At 35.9% G+C, this 22,016-nt stretch overlaps 1 protein-coding gene and 1 non-coding gene across 2 annotated transcripts in view; one reads left to right on the top strand and one right to left on the bottom strand.

Moving 5' to 3' along the window:
- Positions 1 to 1,655: 1,655 nt before the first annotated feature.
- Positions 1,656 to 22,016, bottom strand: part of Ovch1 (ovochymase 1) — a 57,035-nt gene continuing 36,674 nt past the window's right edge. Inside the window, 8 exon segments of the mRNA XM_077799071.1 lie at positions 1,656 to 1,745; positions 4,729 to 4,762; positions 4,764 to 4,917; positions 9,292 to 9,390; positions 9,951 to 10,107; positions 14,758 to 14,912; positions 17,634 to 17,829; positions 18,280 to 18,352. Coding sequence (XP_077655197.1) covers positions 1,656 to 1,745; positions 4,729 to 4,762; positions 4,764 to 4,917; positions 9,292 to 9,390; positions 9,951 to 10,107; positions 14,758 to 14,912; positions 17,634 to 17,829; positions 18,280 to 18,352 — 958 coding nt within the window.
- Positions 20,528 to 20,632, top strand: LOC113175577 (U6 spliceosomal RNA). Its single transcript, XR_003299993.1, has one exon. It is a non-coding gene; the product is annotated as a U6 spliceosomal RNA (small nuclear RNA).

Genomic DNA, 22,016 nt, shown 5'->3' with positions numbered 1-22,016 from the left:
TATATTGTGGGAATTTAGGAATTTACTGAATACCTACTGTATTCAGAATATTTTACACACTATTTCCATCTCCACAATACTTTGACCGAGACTTGACTTTCCATTTTGCCTAATAAGTTGTCTCTTTTGTGGAGAAAGCACAATTTATTTACAGAAACAGTCTTTTGTTGTTGTTTTCATGTTAAAAACAATTGATCCAGGGTTTCCTAGGAGTATGTTGTTTGAGAAGATGGAGAATAATGATTTAAGCAAATACCACTGTTGATGTTAGTCAAGTACAGTTCATATACATCTTCCATTATAATAAACATTCCTTTCTTTACCTCATAATCATCCTGTGAGAATATCTTAGGATCTGTATCCTGAGAGCTTTTTAAGATCCGTATCCTGAGAACTTTTTAAGATCTGTATCCTGAGAACTTTTTAAGAATATCCTCACAAGCGACTGTGGGCTCTTGGTTTGAATTCTGGTTATTTCACTACCCTTTGAACCTAGATAAAAATGAAGTAGAAGGAATTAGAATAAAACTAGTTTTTTTAAACAGGTTTGCTATATGTCTTTTCAGATCAAGCAATCAACTTTCTTCCTTAATTGTCTTACAGGAAAAAGTAATTATGCAAAGGTTGGTTTCACTGAAAAGCCTCCCGATTTTAAACATTTAACGTATCAAAATTAACTTTGACATAGCCTAGAGTCAATGGAGGATTATATGAAATAAGTCAATAATGCCTATTGATTGCCCAATTCCATCTGAAAGTCACATTCTTAATATAGCTCAAGAGAAAGCTTTAATATGATATGCTTTTATTATTCATTTAACAATTTTCCCAAATGTGCAATACACTCAGGCCTAGAAAAATATATTCTCTAATGCTTTCAGTTGTTTGCATTCACCCAGAATCAAAAGCCTCACTTGAGGGGAGGAAAAGGAGAAATTTTGGATAGGATATTTGCCAAATTATACTGATATATTGCTTTCATGTATGAATTTGCAACAAATCCCACCGTCATCTAAAACTAAGTCACCAATTTAAAAATATAGGGAAAAGTCTCACTAGTTAACTTCTACAGTATAATATAACAACTCTGAATTACATAGTTAACATTATTGTAAACTATTGTTTTTATAACACTATAAAGAAAACTGATACAGTGATAATAAATTGTCCAGAGCTAATCAAACAGCTAATATTTAGAACCCAAATTTCTAAATCCACTAGAAATATAGCTGTAGAAAAAGCTCTCTGTGGTATTAAAAAAAATCACAATCATGGTCAAAAATATTAACTTGCAATCAACTATCTTAGCCATGTTTGAAAATTTATACTTACACATATATACTCACACACAGTATTATATGTACTTATATCTTTTGGCAGCAGGGGGTGCTAGGTATCAAATCTAGGGCCTTGCACATGCTAGGCAAGCATGAAACTAAATACCCAAAGGAATTTATCATTCTTGATGATTTACACGTCAATCATGATTCACTGACCAGTTTCTCATTTAGACATGACCAAATCTCAGATGGCTTAAGTAGATTTTCCTAACAAATTCATCCCCTACAATTACTGCTAAAATGAACAAACATATCTTGGATTCTGAAAACAATATAGCTTATGCTAAAGCACCTTGTTTAAAAGGGAACAGAATGTCACCCTTGCCATGATCCAGAGCATGTGAAAATTATTAAGTAAAGTCTTCCTTGATGTAGTTCACCTGTTTTTTTTTTGTTGTTTTTTTTAAGTAGTCAATTCAAGGAAAGTTGGATTTTTTTTTTAGTAGTTTCTATACTTTAGGTAGAGCAATTAATTTAAATCAGACAGGAATGTACTCCATTCTGTGAGATGAGGAAATACAGCTGTAGAACTCAAGTGACTTACTCAGAAGTCAGACTGGTGGAGTAGAGAGCCAGGATCTTAACCTGGGTCTATGATTCTAATACTCCCCTACACTCCATAGTCTATTATGTTACGAGGTTCCCCTTGAAGGATAATTATAAATTATTTTATCTTTAAAATGACACAAATGTGTCATTTTTATCCCAGAAAAATAACCTAACTATTAAAAATGTCATTACAAAGATCCAAAAAGGAACAAAGGTTTTCCTACCTGAAAGTTTTCCTTTCCCTATTGTCAATCTTCTACTGGTTGCTTTACTTTGTGAAACTATGAGATGAGAGGGAAAGTTATAATTCTAAAACAATTCAAAGTACTTTTTAAGATGGTATAGAAAAAACTTGGGAGTCATTTAGACTCACATGCCTCTACTGTTGGGAATGATTTACCATTTCAAAACCTTTAGGTGTTATCTAAAGATTTTGAAATGATATTCACTGATAACAGAAAAATATTCACTGATTATAGTACTTTGAGCTATATGGCATTTAATCCAGATGCTTCTTTACCCTCTTACCATGTTCATTCCCCCCTCCCTTAAACTTTCCATCTAATATATATTTTACCTTATTATGTGTCCCTCAGTATTAGAATGAGTTTAATGAGGGTAGGGATTTTTATCTATTTGGGTCACTACTAGATCCCCCAGGACTAAGAGAAGTTAGTCCCTGGTTCAATTAGGTGCTCCACAAACATTTGCAGGGAGGAAGGGAATCATATTCTAAGGCAAAAAGAAGAAAACACATTAGTTAGCATATTAGGGCAAATGATGTTAAAATATCTAAGGAATGTTCACATATTTATTTGCACCAAGGAGAGATGAATATAATTCTTGAATGTATTGGTAGCTTTCACAAGGAGAAACATAGCATTTGACAGTATAGAATACCATTCAGTCAAGGAAGGAGTAATATTTTCATTAGTCTTGTGGCTTTGACATCTATAATCTAAAGAGAAAGAACAATTCCAGAAGATTCTAGCTGACAATTCTACATCACAGAAATGCTTGGTTGGAAAATTACAGGGATTCCTCAAAAACCTATAACAAAGGCTAATGATTTTGAAAGGTGATAATGCTTCCCCAGGAAATATATTTCTATATAAAGAATTGAATATATTATAGAGACAGAGCTATAAATTAGGAAGAAAATAATTCTAAGAAAGAGATAAGTACAGAATCACTCTACCACATGAGAAAACACTGCAGCAGGATGCAAGAGGCAAGTTCTTTTTAATTAAAAAGATTCTCCTGACATAAAATGGAAAAATTTCAAACCTAAAGGTGATGGGATAAATCGAAGATCCAAGACATGTGTAAATAGATTTAAATAAGTAAATTTAATAATTTTTATATCAATATAAAATTTAAAAACAAATAGCAACAATGAGGCTAAACACTTGTAACTTATGACAAAGGAAAATTACTTCTGTATCTGAAGTTCCTGTAAAACTTTATAAACAATATTCAAATTTTTAAAATGGACAAAGAGTAATGGAAAGTCATAAAAATTATAATAGCTAACCAACATTTAGAAAACTTTATCCCTATTAATTAAAAAAATAAAACTGCCTTTAAATTGGCATAATGAGGTTCTAGGCATGTTGAAATGAATCCCATGCATTGCTAATATCAGTGAAACTGTTTTTCATTCTGAAGAGCAATTCAGCAAAAAGCAATGCACAGAAAAGGAAACCTGGCAAAAAAAAAAATCATACAAAAAAAATGTTCCTAAATCCTTAGGCACTGTATTCACTTTGAGGTATACAAAAGAGATCAAGAGAAAAGTATTACTTTCACAAATTTTTCACTTTACTCAGATAAATGATTTCAGAGAAAGACTAAGGACACAGATTAAGTAATCAGCATAACAGACAATGACTTATGGGAAGGAATGGATGATGCTACTTTGAATTAGAAAGGATTCTTTGAAGAGAGACTATTCCTTCACTGAATAATTAGTGCTTTCTATGTTTCAGGCATTGATCTCTGAACTGAGGCTTCTGGAAGTGAAGAGACAGAAGTTCTAGCACTCATGAAGCTTGTATTCACTAGGCAAGACAGGCAAATCACAACCATGAGAAACAATCATGACATATCAGAGGACAGTAAGTGCTAAGATAAGGGACCAAGAATTATGGATGCAGGGATGGTACCATTTACATCTGTCAAGGTAGATCTTATTAAGAGAGCACTCCAAGTCAAGAATTGAGAGGAGCAAAAAGTCTTCTAGTTTTCTTTGATGACATATGAAAACTTATTCTATGTTCCTTCATTAACCAAATTATTTTAACTGCCTTCCCACTTCTCTCCTAACTGAAAGCCAAAGTTTTCACAACATGCATATAAACAGGAGGTAGAACGTTTGCTTTATTGAAACACAAAAATTTGTCACTACATAAAATGAAAAATGAGAGCTGTTTTATTATTAGCTAATGTTTTTAATCCTTCTATTTAAAAATATTTAACATCATTTGCTTTAATGTTTTTATTCATTCACCTCTCCTACCTTTGAATCTTTTTTCTTTTTAAATGTCTTTTGAACTTCTCTTCCACTATATATTCTCTTCTGTCAGGGTCCTGGTGTGTTGAAGAAGTTTGGCATCTGTCTCTATCTCTCCCCCTCCTCTTTGTAAATTCACATTTTGGAAAAAAAATAAGGGTATTTAGAAGAAAAAAGTACTCCTATTTTACATGAATTAATGTAGATGTGGTATTATTCCCCAAGTCAAAACTCACTCTTGATCATAAGCTGCCTAAACAGAAAAAGCTTCTTGTACAGAGTTTGAATGCCAGGAAGGATTACTTGCTATCTTTCTCTCAACATGGTTTCATAAATAATCAGAACCGAATCTCTACATATGAGATCCAAGGAATGATAGACACACAACAGGAAACTTTATCATACTCTTTGGTGCCACTCTGAGCACCTAGGGACTTTCCAGATTTCTTCTATAATGCAGTGGATATCTTGGAGTTGAAAAAAAGGCTCTGAGCTCTTCTAGCTTCACTTCAGAAGCTGCAATTCAGAACGCATGGACGTTAGGGACCAACAAAGACAAAGCAAAGGGAAACAAGGTTCTATCACAAACTTGAAAGACCCAGGCTTGCAAGAAGAAAATTAAAACTTTATTCCCATCAGTTACCTGTTGACAAGAACTTGTAAAGAAAATGATCATTCCATTAAGTTTGTTCTATTTTCTTGAAATGAAATTGTAGATTTTAAATTAATTTTAACTGAATTTTTAAAAGATTTCTCAGAAAATTATTAGTATTTTGGGGGCAAGTGATTACATTCATAGAACTAGTGACTGAGGTCAAGCAAAAGAGAACTTGCTGAACATAAGGGAGGTCTCTCACTCTAGAACTTGCTAAGTCCAAGGGCACATTTGGACCTGTGAGTGTACCTGCTGCAGTTTTGGTGCCAATAGCTCTCTGGTTCACTGACTTTGCAATCAGCTTTTCCTCCCAATAGTCCAATTTAGGCTTCATCCTTGACTATTCCTTCTTCCCCTATGTTTATTCCTCAGGCAAATATTTTCTAAGCAATTACAAAATGAAATATCCTATATATATTTATATTCTAATATGTGGATTAGTGAATACATACACTATCTCATAAGTTCTGCCCTACAGAAATTAATCTAGTAAAAGGAAGCATATTCATAAAAATACTTTTATGAACATTAAATATGATAAGTGGCCTAAGGGTAATGAAGTGCTGCAAGAATTCAGGGTTCTAGCCAAGATAGATGGCGCACATGTGTAATTCCAGTGGCTCAGGAGGCTGAGGCAGGAGGATAGCAAGTTCAAAGCCAGCTTCTGCAACTTAGAAAGGCCCTAAGCAACTCAGTGAGACCCTGTCTCTAAATAAAATACAAAAAAGGGCTGGGGATGTGGCTCAGTGGTTGAGACCCTCCTAGATTTAATCCCCAGTACTCCCCTGCAAAAAATTTAAGAAATCTAGTCCATTGCTTAGTCCTGTTATTTCTTGGTAAATTATTTTTATTTGTTAAATATTAAACAGATATTTTCCAGATCTATTTTAAGAGCAAACTAAATGATCTCCCTGTCTGTATTATTTCTCCACCAGGCTCTCTAATTTGAGCATGGTGAGTAAAACAAAATAATTAAGTTCCTTCCCTATGCAAAACAACTGAAGTAGTGCAGCTTTCACGGTGTTTCAGAATCTGGATCCAATAGGTCTGTCCAATATTTTTTTTTCCTCTCTCTCTGGACCCTCTATGACAAATCTGCCTAGAAATGTGAGTTAGTACAAAAATCACATAGAGTCATGAGTTCCCAGCCAGTCACTGCTTTTTTATAAATGAGAATAACAATCTCAAAACCATTGCTATAATTTGCTAATTCCCTAGTATAAAAAGCAAGTGGTAGTAGTGGTTGAAGGTTTGCATGGCATAATCCTAACATTTATCTCATAAAATAGTCATAGAAAACAAAGAAACACCCTATCATAAAAATTCAAAGTTCGTAGGCATGCATAAGCATTTCTGTGCATACATAGAAATATCTTTTTACATTTTTTAATATTTATTTTTTAGTTGTAGGTGGGCACACAATCTTTATTTCATTTTTATGTGGTGCTTAGTATTGAACCCAGTGCCTCACGTGTGCTAGGCAAGCACTCTACCACTGAGTCACAACCCCAGCCCCCTTCTTTACTTTAACGTTCATTTTTTAATAGCCTGAATGGAACTCAAATAATACATTGGTGTTGTGGCCAACCATCACCACAGCTTAATGACCTTTATCATGAGTCAGATCCCCCTCCCCACCTTTCTAAGTATTTTCTAGGTATTAACTTAGGTAGTCATTGGCATCATTCATTTAACTCAGATCATTGAAACTAAAGATTTCAAGACTTTGGACCCGTGTCTTCTCTCCATCTCGGCCTTCATTCTAGATTTACTTTTAATTCAAATCAGCGTCCCTCCAAGCATTCATTCTTTGACTCCTATATTGCCAGACAAATGCTCCTGGGTCACTCCTCCTCATTCCTATATTATTTAGTGCTTATTTGCTCCAACATTACTTTTGTCATACTTCTTGGTGATTTCAATAGCTATGTAGACAATGGTTCCAGCAGTGAAGCTTCCCAATTCCTCAATTTTCCTACAATGAACTCATCTTCCACCTGATGTTGGCCATTCATCCCAATGGTCAGCCTCTAGAGACTTGGTCAATAGCAATAACTCCAAGCCTTCCACAAGTGCGTTCAGGCTCTTGCCCCTGTCCACCTACCTGGAAGGCTATAACAAAGATGACAGAGAAGGACCCCACTCAGATGTGGAGGTGGATGATGTGGATGAAGACAAGGAGGATGAAGATGAGGAAAAGGAGAAGGATGAGGAGGAAGAGCTTGATGAAGATGAAAATGTAGAAGGGGAAGATAATAAAGACGAAGTCAGTGGGGAGGAAGAATTTAGGCATGAGGGAGTAGTAGGTAAAGATGAAGATGAGGATGAAGAGGAAGAAAGTGAGAAAGGTGAAAAGAGAAACAGATGATGAAGGAGAAGATGATTAAGACCCCAGATAAACTGCAAAACCAGAACTGTTCAGTATAGATTGGACTGCATATGGATTTGATAGATGTTTCAAAAAATGGTAGCTGTGATACAAACCCCTGGACACCCACCCATCCAAAGAGCCAAAGAAGTTCCTGTGACATTCTGCCTTCCTCCTTTTAGTGCCTCTTGGTAATCCACCAAGCCTAAGGACTTTGCCCCAACAAAATTGTAAGCATTGTTATGGTTTTTTGGGGGGGGTAAGACTTGCTGTAGCATGGATAGCTGTGATTGGCGAGTCAACCATCCGTGGCTACCAGTTATACCAAAATTATAACAGCATTTTTACTTTCTGTACCACAAACATGCATTGTAAATAAAATCTTAACATTTTGGGTCAAAAAATAAGTTTAAAAAAAGTATCACTCTCTTGAACCAAAATCTTCCATCTTTCCAGCTCCCACACCCAATACTCTACCTTTGAGATTTGTAATTTATCTCTCGTTTATCCTAAACCCATCTCTCATCCATATTTCATTCTTTACCCATCTTAAATTTCAGAGCTGAGGTTGTGGCTCAGTGATAGAGCATTTTCCTAGTACATGTGAGGCACTGGGTTCGATCCTCAGCGCCACATAAAAATAAAAAGATATTGTGTCCGTCTACAACTAAAAATACTTTTTAAAAATTTCAATGATCATTTTAATCACTTCTTCACACACGTTACATTCTCATATACTTGGGAAGCTTCATTATGATATAATCTCCACCCACTCTGAGTCTACCTCAGTGTCTTCAGAGGAAAACATACATCCAGGCTAACTGGGAAGTCTCTCCCTAAATTCATGATCATTCACCTTGGGGAGGGTCCTGCTGCTCAGCAACCCTACCACGCCTTTCTAGCCCAAACACTATCATTTTTCTAAAGAAAAACTTCATACTTGCTGTTTTCTCTTAAAATTAATCAAACCCTCTTACATAGATCCTTCTATCATCTGCTGAGAAAATAGAAGCAATCAGAAAAGAATTTCCGCAAGCACCCATACACCAGCATACCTGCATCACTGCCTAAATATTCAGCCTTTCATCCAACAACTCTGTATGAACTTTGCTTCTATCCAATACTACCCTTCCTTTTAAGCAGTAAGTCCCAGCCCCTTTCTTCTACTCAAGGCAGCCCTCTAACAATTCTACCTTCTCTGTCTTGCATCCTCTTCAACTTTCTTCCAACTCCTACTAGTTGTCATCTTGGGAGGAGTGCATGTGGAGGTCGGGCAGAGGTGGTGAAAAAGACTATAGTATCCCAGAACTTTCATGCAAGTCTGTTACAGACTTCTAATTCTCTGATTACTGTTAACTTTTGATTAAAACAAAAAATCCTAGTAGCAAACATACAATGGCAATTGTAGGAGCATTAAGAGTATTATCATCATCATCATCATCATCATTTTTATTCGAAGTGCTCAGATCAAACCCAGGGCCTCACACACAGTAGGCAAGTACTCTACCACTGAGCCATATATACAGCCCAAGAGAGATTCTGATGCCAATTTTGTTAATCTTATATACAGTCTTTACTAAGAAAGATATCTGGAAGTCTAAGGACCTTTAAACGGTAGGAGTAAATGTCTCAGAGTTTAAAATAATCCTATGCAATTCCCCCAAATTCAAGCACTTATTCACAACTACAAGATTTATCACCTGCAACCACTATAAAGTGGGATGGAAAACATCCCCAAACAATGTGGCTCCTACCAACTAGAAAGAAACTACAGAGTTTGTGGCATTCCAAAGAAAAATTAGTGAATCCAGGTTTATAATGCTTTTTGCTCAATTCTTTCTGGATATATTAATGAGATAATGTATACACATATTACCTGGCCCAGAGGCACTGTCTGTTGGAAGTGTGGATATTGGCAATTGTTTTCTTAAGGTTTTGCTTTTATTTTTTTTAAGTGAAGTAATACCTGCATTGGGGGATAATACATTAAAAATAAAGATGAAAGCCTAAGGACAAAATGTACTCATTCCCAAAGCAGCTACTATTAAAAGAAAATGCAAATCTAGAATTAAAGCAGCCTTAGGAAAAGTCAGTTTTACTCAATTTTGACAAAGGGGGAAGTTATTATAGAATCTTGCATTTTAATATGTTTATAAACTAAATGAAATATGATTCTTTTCTCTAATACTCATTTATACCATACTTGACAATCCCAAACCTACCCTAAAGAAAGAGGCTTAGAACTCCAGTGGCACAATGGGTTAGCATGCAGTACTTATAAGAAAGAGGCATTGTTTTATAATATGTAAGAGGGGTTGGAGGGGAAGGGAGAGGGCATAGGGTAATTAATGATGGTGACATGTGATGATTATTACTATCCAAAGTACATGTACGAAGACACAAATTGGTGTGAATATACTATGTATACAACCAGAGATATAAAAAATTGTGCTCTCTCTATATAATAAGAATTGTAATGCATTCTTCTGTCATATATAAATAAAAAATTACATTAAAAAAACTTACCCTTGATTTTGGATTGGATCCAGTCCAAGAAGACCCTTACCCTGGCAAATACACCTGGCTTCCATGGCTGGATGCAGCCAGCTCCCCAACTGACAATGCCATAGAGGACAAAGGGGCTATTTTCATGTCTACACACTAATGGCCCACCAGAGTCTCCCTGAAATAAGAAAAAATGTTCCAGAAAACCACTTTATTCTGAAGTTCCTGCTTTCACATTTTAGAACAGGAATGACCAATAATTTGTTCATAATGTATTTGATTTTTTAAAATGACTTGCTCCTTTTCAATTTTTATGCCTTAATTGTAAATTTGTATTTTTCCCATTTTAAAAGGGAACAGATAAAAATCAATGGAATATTAATATTACTCAGCAATCAAGAATGAAATTATGGCATTTATTGGCAAATGGATGAAACTGGAGAATATCATGCTAAGTGAAATAAGCCAATCCCTAAAAACCAAAAGCCAAATGTTTTCTGTGATATGTGGATGTTAATTCACATAAGCACGGATTAGGGAAGAATAGAAGTACTTCGGATTAGACAAAGGTGAATGGGAATAGGAAAGATCGCAGAATGAATCAGGCATTACTATCTATGTGCATATATGATTGCACATCAATGTAATTCTACATCATGTACAACCCAAAGAATGAGAAATTGAAAATTTTTAAAAAATCATTTGATTCCAGGGTCAAGACAAAGCCTAGTTCAAAAAGTTAGAAAACACAGTTTCTAAATCTTCCCAGTCCCCTCAGCAGGGCCTTCTATAAATGACATCACCAGTTAGTAAAAACACAGTATTCAAGCCTTCAAGCCTTATTCATCTTTGTATTCCAGGGGACATTGTATAGTGCCTGTCTCATAATAAATGTTTTCTTATGATGAAGTTCTATTAGATGCATCAAAAACAAGCCTTAAAACACGAGATTTTTATTTTAACACATTTTTTTTCATATTTTTAGTCAGTCCTTTTTCAGAAAGGGACTGGACCAAATATATTTAGTGCCAAACTGATTCTTGCATTTAATTGAATTTGAGCTGAAGGTACATATTTGAGATCTGTTTATTTTATGTGAAAAACTTCCCAGAAGGAAACTTCCCTAAATTAGAAATAAGGAGAGCCCCTAGTTTAATGTAGAACAATTAACATTTTCTTAGTATAATTTTACTTTATGAAAAAAATTAAGCCTTACGACACCCTTCCAGTTTCAAAATGGTCTGATGTGTCCAGTTAGGTGTTGTTTTTAATCATTCATTCTTCACCACTAACACTTTTAATTTTTCAGGCAGCTACAAACATTCCATGATTTAGGGAACTTATCTAATTTATCTTTCGCTGATAGTATCTATCATAAGGCCTAGCACATTCCATAAACAAGTGATACTTTTTATTTAAAAATTATTCAGTGCCTACAGTGAGCCAGGCACACTGAGCAAGATAGAATATGAACAAATAAGATGGCAACAGCAGCTATAAAGGAAATATTCAGAGTGAATGGTAGAGAATAAAGGTAGGTATATATGTGTCCTTACATGTACATGTATGTATATGCATATATACAGGAAGGAACAGAATTTGAAAACAGAATTTTTCTTATTTACTGTTAAATATTGCTACTTTGGTTTTAGGATTAGAGGGAACACATTTTACAAGAGAAATCTGCATCAAAAACTCAGATGAAAGAGTCAATCTTCCCCAAATATTTGCTTTGTTTAAATTAAATAAGCAAAAATGAAGATTTGGAAGAAACAGTGGTATTATTAATGGAGGAGGTGGGCACGGTGGAGCATACCTGTAATCCCTGTGACTCGGGAGGCTGAGGCAGGAGGATCACAAGTTCAAAGCCAGCCTCAGCAATTTACTGAGGCCCTAAGCAACTTAGCAAGACCCCTGTCTCTAAATGTGGCTCAGTGGTTAAGTCCTTCTGAGTTCAATATCCAATTAAAAAAGAAAGAAAGAAAGACTAGAGGAATAAATAGCATTTTATATAGAAGATAAGTCTAGATTAAGGCCCTGAGATAACCAAGACTTGGGAATTTGGGAGGTTAGAAGATAATCAGTGTGGCTTAAACGGTTATCAAGGAAAAATATGAAACAAATTTAGAAAGCAGGAGCAGGACATGTATCACTTTGTGAAGATACACATCTATTGCTTTATAGGTCAAAACAACTTGAAATAAAAATTTTGAAATCCAGTGAGCAAAGAACAGGATTCTGCATTGCATATCTGAAAGCCCCAAGTCTCTATGTTCTGACACTGTTAGTTTTACCTTCCTAAATGAGAAATTACATTAGTAGGATCATTACTTCTGAGCATACACAGGAGGGTAAAAATCATTCATGATAGAAATATTAGAGTCCATTTGATCAAAGTGAGTTTCTAAAGTCACCCTTCAGTAGCCAAGTGTCTACTGTAAAGATAGCTGGCTATATTTAATAGAATCTCAACTCCTATTTTTCTTTCTTCATGTTGGCAGTAAATTTGGTCATGCTGCAGACTAAGTGACAGTTGAATGAAGCTTAAATAATAGGTGCCAAATGACATGATGATATTTGGGTCACCTGTGACATGGACCACTTTAAACCTATCTCATTTTTTTTATTTTGCTTTCTTGACACAAAATAAGCATGTCTCTTAATGTTAGATGCTGTCACATATGACAGACAATAAAGCCATTTGGGATTTCCTTGATTCAAACAGACAGTCCATTCCTAAATATCTCAATACACCAAGGAGAAGAATGAACACATTAATTCAGAGTTCTTTTCTATTTTATTGTTTAATGTGAACAGTTATGTGCTATAGTGGGAGTACCCTTCCCAGGTTCCTCAGATCTCCCCACACAAGTCCTGGCTTTGTGCCAGAGGCTCTTTCCCACTCTCCACCCTCAATGCTCAGGCCACCCAGAAGTATGGGAAATGATGAGGAATTAATGGCTTCCTTCCAGACAGCCCTAAAACTGTGACTTTGGGGAAGTAGTATGTAAATCCCCCAGTTTCCTCACCCCTCAGATGAGATGAATATACCATGTATGGTCTACATCACTGCACAGTTTCCCTGCAGGATAAGGCTTAGTCCCTCCCTGTGTAAGCTGGTGTAAGTGCTCATCCTTGATTGGCTGCCTTCCCTTCCTTGTACCTTCTTACTTTCTTCCCTGTGATGTCTACACTTCCTGAAATAGACCATTAGACTTGAATACTCATCTTAGGATCTGCTTCTGGGTATTGAGAATTAAGATAAGCAACACAAACAGAATTTAAGTGGTGATGAACACCATGAGAGTACCTGTTAAGTGCGGGGAGGGGGTGTTCCTTCCTTTTCTCTCCATATTTTCATATGGAAGGACTTCCACCTTGATGAATGCCCAGTAGCTTCTCCCCATAGAAGTGACATTCATTTGTTTATGATTTTGACTGATTGCTGGTGGTAGTAGTGGGGAGGGTTATAAAGAAGCAGAGAAGAACAGATTCATTTTTCTTCCCTCTTTACCATAGACCAGTATGAGTGTTAAATCTGGAGAAATATCTGCCTAACCTACAGACACAAAATTTCCTTCAAGCATGGCTACCCCCCCAAATCCAGACTAGGGTTTAAAGGTGGGCATGCCGAGTATCAGCAACTCTTCAGAGGTGATGTATCTAAAGTCACATTTATTAGTTGACTTTATCATCAGCAACATCTAGCTGATTGGCTCCTCTGCGGTGATGCTCATTGGGCTGTTTCCCTGCCCTTTCAGACCACGGAGCTGCTCATTGGGGGACTTTTTTGGCTCCGCCCATGCGATCCAGCCGATGGGCCTCAAGAGTAGGAGGATTGTGGGAGGTGGAGAGGCTTGTGGTTGGGGGAGAGGCTTGTGGGAAGCCGGTGGTGGCAGTTGGGCTCTGAGGGTTTTTCTTGAGGAGCTGTTCTGTTTGGTGTGTGTAGTTCTAAAAATAAAGTTAGTTTCTTTTGACAAGTGGCTCCTGATTGTGCCCAGCCAGACTGTGGCACTTTATGAATATTGAAGCCGGTATTCCTCAAAGTATTCATCCATATGCTTCTTTTTTCTTAGCTGATCCTGAACTTGCCAGTGGCATGCATATATAGATCTGTATAGCTTGGTGCTTCTATAATCTCACTGAAAAGAGACTTGTGATTTTTCACTGAATATGAAAACCATTTTTACCATTAGGTTCTTATTTTCCTCTTAGTGATTATTTTAATCTACAATTAAAAATTTAGAGGGCTGGAGGGGAAGGGAGGGGGCTTGGGGTAATTAATGATGGTGGAATGTGATGATCATTATTATCCAAAGTACAGGTATGAAGACACGAATTGGTGTGAATATACTATTTATACAACCAGAGATACGAAAAATTGTGCTCTATATATGTAATACGAATTGTAATGCATTCTGCTGTCATATATAAAAAATTAAAATATAGAAGATTAATAATAAAACAATAAAACTTTTAAAGTTCTAAGTAGGATATACTAATTTGAAACCTTATTCACTCATCACCTGTTCCCCAAACCCTAAATGTATACGCACACATTTCCCCCACTTTCAGGCCTGGTTAGTGGTCCTGCCATACTCTCCCTTCTCATGTACTGGCCATTCTGGTTGTATGGCTGCTTTCTACCACTGACATTGCAGGCTGTTAGGATTAAGTAACAGATCTTCCTGCACCCCTCCTGGCCTTTGTGCAGGGATGTGGTAAGAAGTTGGATGCTTATGCCTTCAACAGTTTTCCTCCTGCCTAAGGAGACTCCAAGTAGGTGCCAAACTTTCTGTCTTCCTGTGCAAAGTCAGAATGCTCTCACCTGGCAGAAATCTTTCCTTCCAGATACAGCAGAGCCAGCACAGATCATCCTGTCTGTGATCCCTCCTGGATGAGCAGAATAATAAGTGCGTTCGCAGACCGCTCTTTCTAACACAGGCACTTGAATCTGCTGTAAGCGACTGGCTAGGCCACTGTCTACCGAAGAAACAGATTCAGAAAGAGAGGGTTTGATGATGAAGTAAGCAGAAAGTGACGCCAAAGAAATATTAAGTTCAGACTTGCTCTGTACCTACATAACTGTAGCCTTTCTATTTTTCCTGAGCAGATAGAGAATATTGGGGGTGGGAGAATACAAGTGTTTCATGCAGCATGTCTTCATTTCCCCATGTGGCATCTTTGTAAAGGGGAGGCCACTGGGAGAATAACTTTTTGCCTAGCTTATTTCCAGTTTAAGTTTTATCGTATCAAATAGTGCCGCATAAGAATTCAGAGGAACTGGGGGTGTAGTTCAGTGATAAAGTGTGTGCTCAGCATGTGCAGAACCCTGGGTTCAATTCTTAACACCAAAAAAAAGAAAACAAAATCAAAAAGAAAAACTCAGGAAGATGTGAATTGTACTATATATGATTTACATAAATATACTTATAAATATAACTATATTATATAAATATACACTTATAAGTATATGAACAGATATGCTTATATGATGATCTAGGGAAATCAAAATCAGATTCTTTTCCTCTACTATTGCTAAAGCCCAATCTCATCTTCAATGTTAGAAGGCACTAATGATGAACTAATGAGAAGTTTCTTCTCATACTTGGGCAAACCTATGTTAGTGTATTTTTTTTTTTAAAGAGAGAGTGAGAGAGAGAGAGAGAGAGAGAGAGAGAGAGACAGAGAGAGAGAGAGAGAGAGAGAATTTTTTAATATTTATTCTTTTCAGTTCTCGGTGGACACAACATCTTTGTTGGTATGTGGTGCTGAGGATCGAACCCGGGCCGCACGCATGCCAGGCGAGCGCGCTACCGCTTGAGCCACATCCCCAGCCCTATGTTAGTGTATTCTATGTGACTTATTCTAGATTTATGGCTATTTTTAAAAGTTTAGTGCTATGTATCCTGTATCTTTTGAAGCAAAACAAAAATAATTTCCCATTTATGTAAAACTTTATATTAAACTCTAACTCCATAATACAACAACATTGTGAGGTAGGTTAATCATACTGATCTCACAATTGTAAAACCCAACATCTGAAAATGTGATCATATAGTTTTTACAGAACAGAATTAGGACTCAATCCTAGGTCCGACTGTAAATCTTATGTCCCTTTGAATGCACTAATACTCCTTTTCAGGAACTATCCTCTCATCAGTGTGGCTGGCCTTATTTCAAAATTAAAACTTCATTCCCTCCTTTTGGATGCAAAGAATGAATTATATTTTATAAGACTAACAATGGCTCATTCGTCCAGTGGTCATAGAATTGAAAAAGTTTGAAATGAGTTAGGTATGTTTATTTAAGGACTTTGAAGCCAGTCAACAGATATACACTGAAGCTTAGTATATCCCAGTTAACTTCTAGCCCCTGAGGAGAGAGTGGTGAATGACAGATCTGCTTCCAAGCTGTATCTCTGATACTAATGGGTGAGTTGTAGAAAATGATTACAAAAAATAATGCCAAGAATGTTCAAGAGCATTGAGATGATAAAACTAGGTAGCAAGGAAGGATGGAAGGGTAGTCTTGCTGCAGCAGTGTGGCCCAAGAAGGAGACTGACGTTTCATTTGAGAATGGAATGATGAAGAGCAACTCTGCAAAAACTGCAATAGAGTGTTCCAAGTGGAGAGAAAGAAAGTGCAGATCTTTAGAAGGCAGGACAATTTTGACATTTAAGACAGAAGGCCATGGTATCAGAAGATTAACAAACAAGGGGACAAAAGGAGGAAATGATGTTGGAGAGTTAAGTGGAGACCAAATCAGAGATTTCCAAACTAAGCTAATGTTTAGATTTTTTTCTAAATATAATGAGAAGCCATTCAAGGAATGATTATAAGCTGAGCCATGCTGACCTTAAGTCCTAGCTTTGATGTTTAATAGTCTTGGGATCTTACAAAATTACTTAAAACATAGGGCCACAGCCTCATTTGGAAAATGAGAATGATAAAATTTGCTATGATAGTTGTGAAGATTTTATGAAATGCAATTTGGCTATAGGTAACATAGTAAGCTGTGAACAAGAATACCATTAGGAATAAAAGATAACTCTTCTCTATTGCAAATGACACAAATGGAATGAAAATAAAATAATCTCATACAGTAAAAGAAGCAGAAAGCAAACATCAATCTATTCAGAGCTTTCTGTGTTTACTATGGCTTTAAGAACCTTATAATCTAGCCTAAGGGTCAGCATACCCAACCAAGGATCAATTCTGGGTCATATACCAACAGACCCTGGGCATATTTTATATAATCCATGAATTAAGAATATTTTTCACATTTTTAGATGGTTGGAAAAAAATCTAAAAAATACTCAATCATATATGCATACCATGTTTTAAATTTCATAAATGAAGTGCTGTTGGAACATGGCCATTCCTAATGTGGCATGTATTGTCTTCAGCTTACACTGGTAGAATTGAGTAGTCCTGACAGAGACCACATGGCCTGCAGAGCCTAAAAGACTTATCTGGCCCTTTTCAGAGGTCTGACCCCTGATCTAATCTATTTAAATAACTCAGAAGGAAAAATTTAAGACTGCTCATTCTCTAATCACTTACTGAGCTATTACAAGTAAGTAAAACATTATTTCCTTTCAGAAGGAAGAGAGGCTAAAGCAAATACTGCTTGATATTTGCATAACATATTTTTAAAAATTACACTCTCATAAATAGTGCTGCTAGATGTTAAGTACCCACCTTTACTAGTGCTTCCCCATCCAGTCACAGTACAGATCTCAGAGGAAAACAGAGGTTCCATGCTATGTGGGAGACATACTGGTCTCACCACTGAGTTGTATTCCAGAGGAGAGCTCAATTGTATTAGAGCAATATCAGAGTCATAGGTTACTATATCAAAGTCTTCATGCACTATGATGTGTTTGGCCCTTCTCACCTGTTTCAAGGGCGGGTAAGCAATTACAAGATAAGAAAATCAAAGAGTCAAGCTACTTCCTTGCATAATGGTCCCAAATAAATCTTGAATCTCTTCATGTCCATACATCAGCAATGAAAAAGATTTTGTACTAATTCTAAAAGGGTAATCTTGGTTTATAATTTATGGGAGGCAATGAACCACATTCTGAGGATTGATGATCCTGGATAAACAAAACTCTGCAGACCTGTGCACAATCAATCAACCCGGATCTGTGCTTCCTGACCTGCCTCACCCAATTCTCAAATTAAAATTTCATCTCAAAATGCACCTTTAAAAACAGGTATACATTATGAGTGTAAAGGGGCATTAGAACATTCATAAATAACCATATTTTAGCTAAAGGTTTTTGATGGCACAATGACATCCTTTTGAAGGCGGATGGAATGACCTTTAAAAAAAACTACCCACCTGCTCAGTTGATTCCTTTAGGGTTCTATCATGGTCCCCAGCAACAACAGTCCAAGAGCGTGGATTACCTTTTCTGGAGAAAGAGCAAAAGTTAATGTGAAAACACACTTTTGTATTTTGTTCTAAACCCCTTCAGTCCTATCAATAGGCACTGCACATTTTAGCCAGGTAATACCCAACCCTCCCTAGGTGCTCAGTGTGGTCTCCCTGCCACACAAACTACTCCACTACTCCTGATCTACCTGAGGTATTGCGTATCTTGTCTCCTCCTTTTGTCCATAAAACTGGAGCCCTTATTAAATATCACCAAAGACTATTTTTAGTCTTAAGGAAAAATAAAAAAATTAAAATATTTTAATTTCACAACAATATTATCAGTTCCAAGATAGGCAAAACTCCCCTGTGGTGTCAGAAATCAGGGCACTGATTATTTCTAGGAGAGTGACTATAAAGAGGAGCAATAGGAGGACTGGTAGGGAGTGGTGATATTTTGATTTCTGATCTGAGTGCTGGTGATATGGGCATCAAATTTGTGAAAGTTACTTTAACTGTAAACTTGAGGTTGGCACACTTTTTTGATAGATTTCCAAAAGACACACAAAAATCTTCAACAACATCCATTAATTGGCCATATCAAGATCTCCAGCTGAAGAAATATCTGAGGAAAAAAATCCCTTAACTGCGAGAAACATTGTTGCTTGTGCTTGAGATTAATTTTTCCATTGTGTCAAAACTGTCTTTAGGAAAAGTAAAGTTATTGAAATCAACTTTCATCACACTTTATTCAAAGGAGATATTTCTTAATATATGTAGGCATCTTCTCTCTAGTCATAACCATGCTCATTTTGATTCCCTGCATGACGAGTTTGACTCAGTCATGTATTTCAAGATGCCTTTATTAAGGGAGCTGACTCCAATAAAGTGCTTGGCAAGTAACTTGCAGATGGTAATGCCTTCATAATGGAAGCCATTATCATCGTTATTATCTATCATGCACTCTAATGGAAGGATTAAACTTTATTTTCAAAGTCACCCCTCTAAATTATTACTTGGTAGTGAAGAAACTTATTTTGCTTTTATTTTTTGTGGGTGTAGTGGGGTTTGCTGAGGATCAAATCCTGGGTCTTGCACATGCGAGGCATACACTATACCATTGAGCTACATCCCTATTCCAGAACTTAGTTCTTAAAGTTACTCCTGAAGTTTTCCATATAGGAGATAGTATTCTCTTTTAAAATAATTTTAAAACCATGGTACAGATGATAATGTAGACCTCAATTTCTAGTTAAATTTTATGTGCAGAGTCAAATATCCTTGAGTTTTTGTAAAGAATACCATGTAAAAAGCATGTATCACAGCAATGTACACATTATTAGGCAACAAAGCCTGAAATTTTTCCAATAATGAGATAATAAATAGCTCAAGGTATCAATTGATGAACTGCTCCATCCTCTTTTCACTTTCATGTAATCCAATTTCATCTCTTATGTCCTTAGAGTCTTATCCCCAACCCAACAATGGGACATGTGTCAATTGAAAAAAGAACCATACTGAATCACAGAAGTTGAAAGAGTTTCTGATTTTAAAACAAAAAGATTCCAATATATAAGTGCAAAGTGAATTTAGTCCCTACAATATATTAAGAGACCCACATGGGCAAAAAAGACTCATGTGGAGTTAGCAAGGTGAGAACATGAGTTTTCCCAAAGCATGGAATAATATAATTGGTGAGAATGTTAGAAATACATATTTTCAGGCTCCACGTAAGACTTAATCAGAAAATCTTCCAGGTGATTTTGGTGTATGCTCAAGTTTGAGAACTAATTCTAACAGTAGCCAATGGCAGGGAAGCTACATGGGCAATGGTTCAATGTTGCTGTCAGTTCTCAGTGTCTTTGGAGTACTACTCAACAATGTCAGCTAGCCTGGTGCCAGGCAACTGTCAGTAAAATTGTCATCTATATCACTCTTGGATTTTGCATATCTCCCCAAAAGCCTTCTCTCTTTTGGAAAACTTCCCTTTTCAATGTATTTGGATACTTAGATGCCCCCTTCAATAGGGAGTAGAACCAAGAATGTACATAAAGTTGATGAAGATGAGTCAGAGAAATCCATGAAGGAATCAGCTGACAAGTTTCCACAAGGCAGGGTATGAGTGTGACTTATCACTTTGCTATACCAGAATATTAAGACACTTTTGATGTAAAAATCCATATACTTCAAAGATTAGCTTTAAAAGGTCATTTTCATGCTCTCTTTGGCAGCACATGTACTAAAGTTGGAATGACAGAGAAGATTAGCATGGCCTCTGCACAAGGATGACACGGAAATTTGTGAAGTGTTCCATATTTTTCATTTAGTCCCTCAAATAGACAAGACCAGAAAAGAAACTCTCCATGACACATTATAATTAAAATACCAAAAATCCATATCAAGGAAAAAAATTCAAAAGCTATGAGAGAGAAGTGCCAGGTTATATTCAGGGGAATACCAATCAGAATAGTAGCACATTTCTCAACAGAAACCCTGAAGTTCCAGAGGGATTAGAGTGACATACTTCAATCCCTGAAAGAAAATAACTGCCAAACAAGATCCTTTGAAATTGGTGAGAAAATGAAAACCTTCCAAGATAAGCATAAACTAAAGGAATGCGTAACTACTAAGTCAGCATTGCAGAGTATACGTAAAGGAATCCTACATATGAAAGAAAATAAAAAACAACCAATAGAGTTCAGGAAAGAATAAATCCCATTGGAAGTGTAGAAAAGCAAGTGATAACTAGGATCAAATCAAACATTAGAAATAGATCAAAAAACATCAAGAAGTAATAAATCTCTTTATAATTACACTAAATGTAAATGGTCTCAGTTCTCCAATTAAAAGACAGGTAGAATGGATTAAAAATAAGACCCAACTATATGTTGCCTGTAAGAAACACATCTCAGAAGCAAAGATATTATATGCTAAAAGTGAAAGGATGAAAATCATATTTCATACAACTGAAGCTCAAAAGCAAGCATGAGTAGCACTCTTATCCAACAAACTTCAAGCCAAAATTAGATGAAACAAAGAAAGTCACTACATACTGAAGAGAATTAAATAAATATAAAATGGTATTTAATATTTATACTCCTAAATATCTGTGCATCTAACTACATGAAAACAAATACTATTTAACATAAAAGCTCATATAAATTCCAATACAATAATACTAGGTGATTTCAATATACTTCTCTTACCAATAGATTACTATTTTGTATGAATCACCTAAGATAATATAGAATTAAAACATACTATAGGTGACTTAACAGACATCTACAGAATTAACACACTTTCTTTTCATCTGCTCATGAAACTTTCTCCAAAAAAGATCATATTTTATATCATGAAGAAAATCTTAGCAAGTATGAAAAAATTTATAATTCCTTGCATCTTATAATATCATAATGGAATGAAATTAAAAATTAACAGCAATTTAAAAACTACATAAACTATATAAACACATGAGATGGAACAATATACTTTTGAGTGAATATGTCAAAGAAATCAGGGAGAATTTAAAAATTTTAAAATTTGCTCACCCAAGAATAGAAACACAACATACCAGAATCTCTGACACAGTGAGGCAGTTCTAAGAGGAAAATTTACAGGTATGAATGCCCACATGGAAAAAAAGGCAAAATTATCCCAAATAAATAACCTAATAATGCACCTCAAGATGTTGAAAAATAATAAAC

The sequence above is a fragment of the Urocitellus parryii genome, chromosome 5, assembly GCF_045843805.1.
Source record: "Urocitellus parryii isolate mUroPar1 chromosome 5, mUroPar1.hap1, whole genome shotgun sequence".
Lineage (NCBI taxonomy): Eukaryota > Metazoa > Chordata > Mammalia > Rodentia > Sciuridae > Urocitellus > Urocitellus parryii.
Note: the sequence above shows the minus strand (reverse complement) of the source record. Positions and strands in the feature narration are given on the sequence as shown.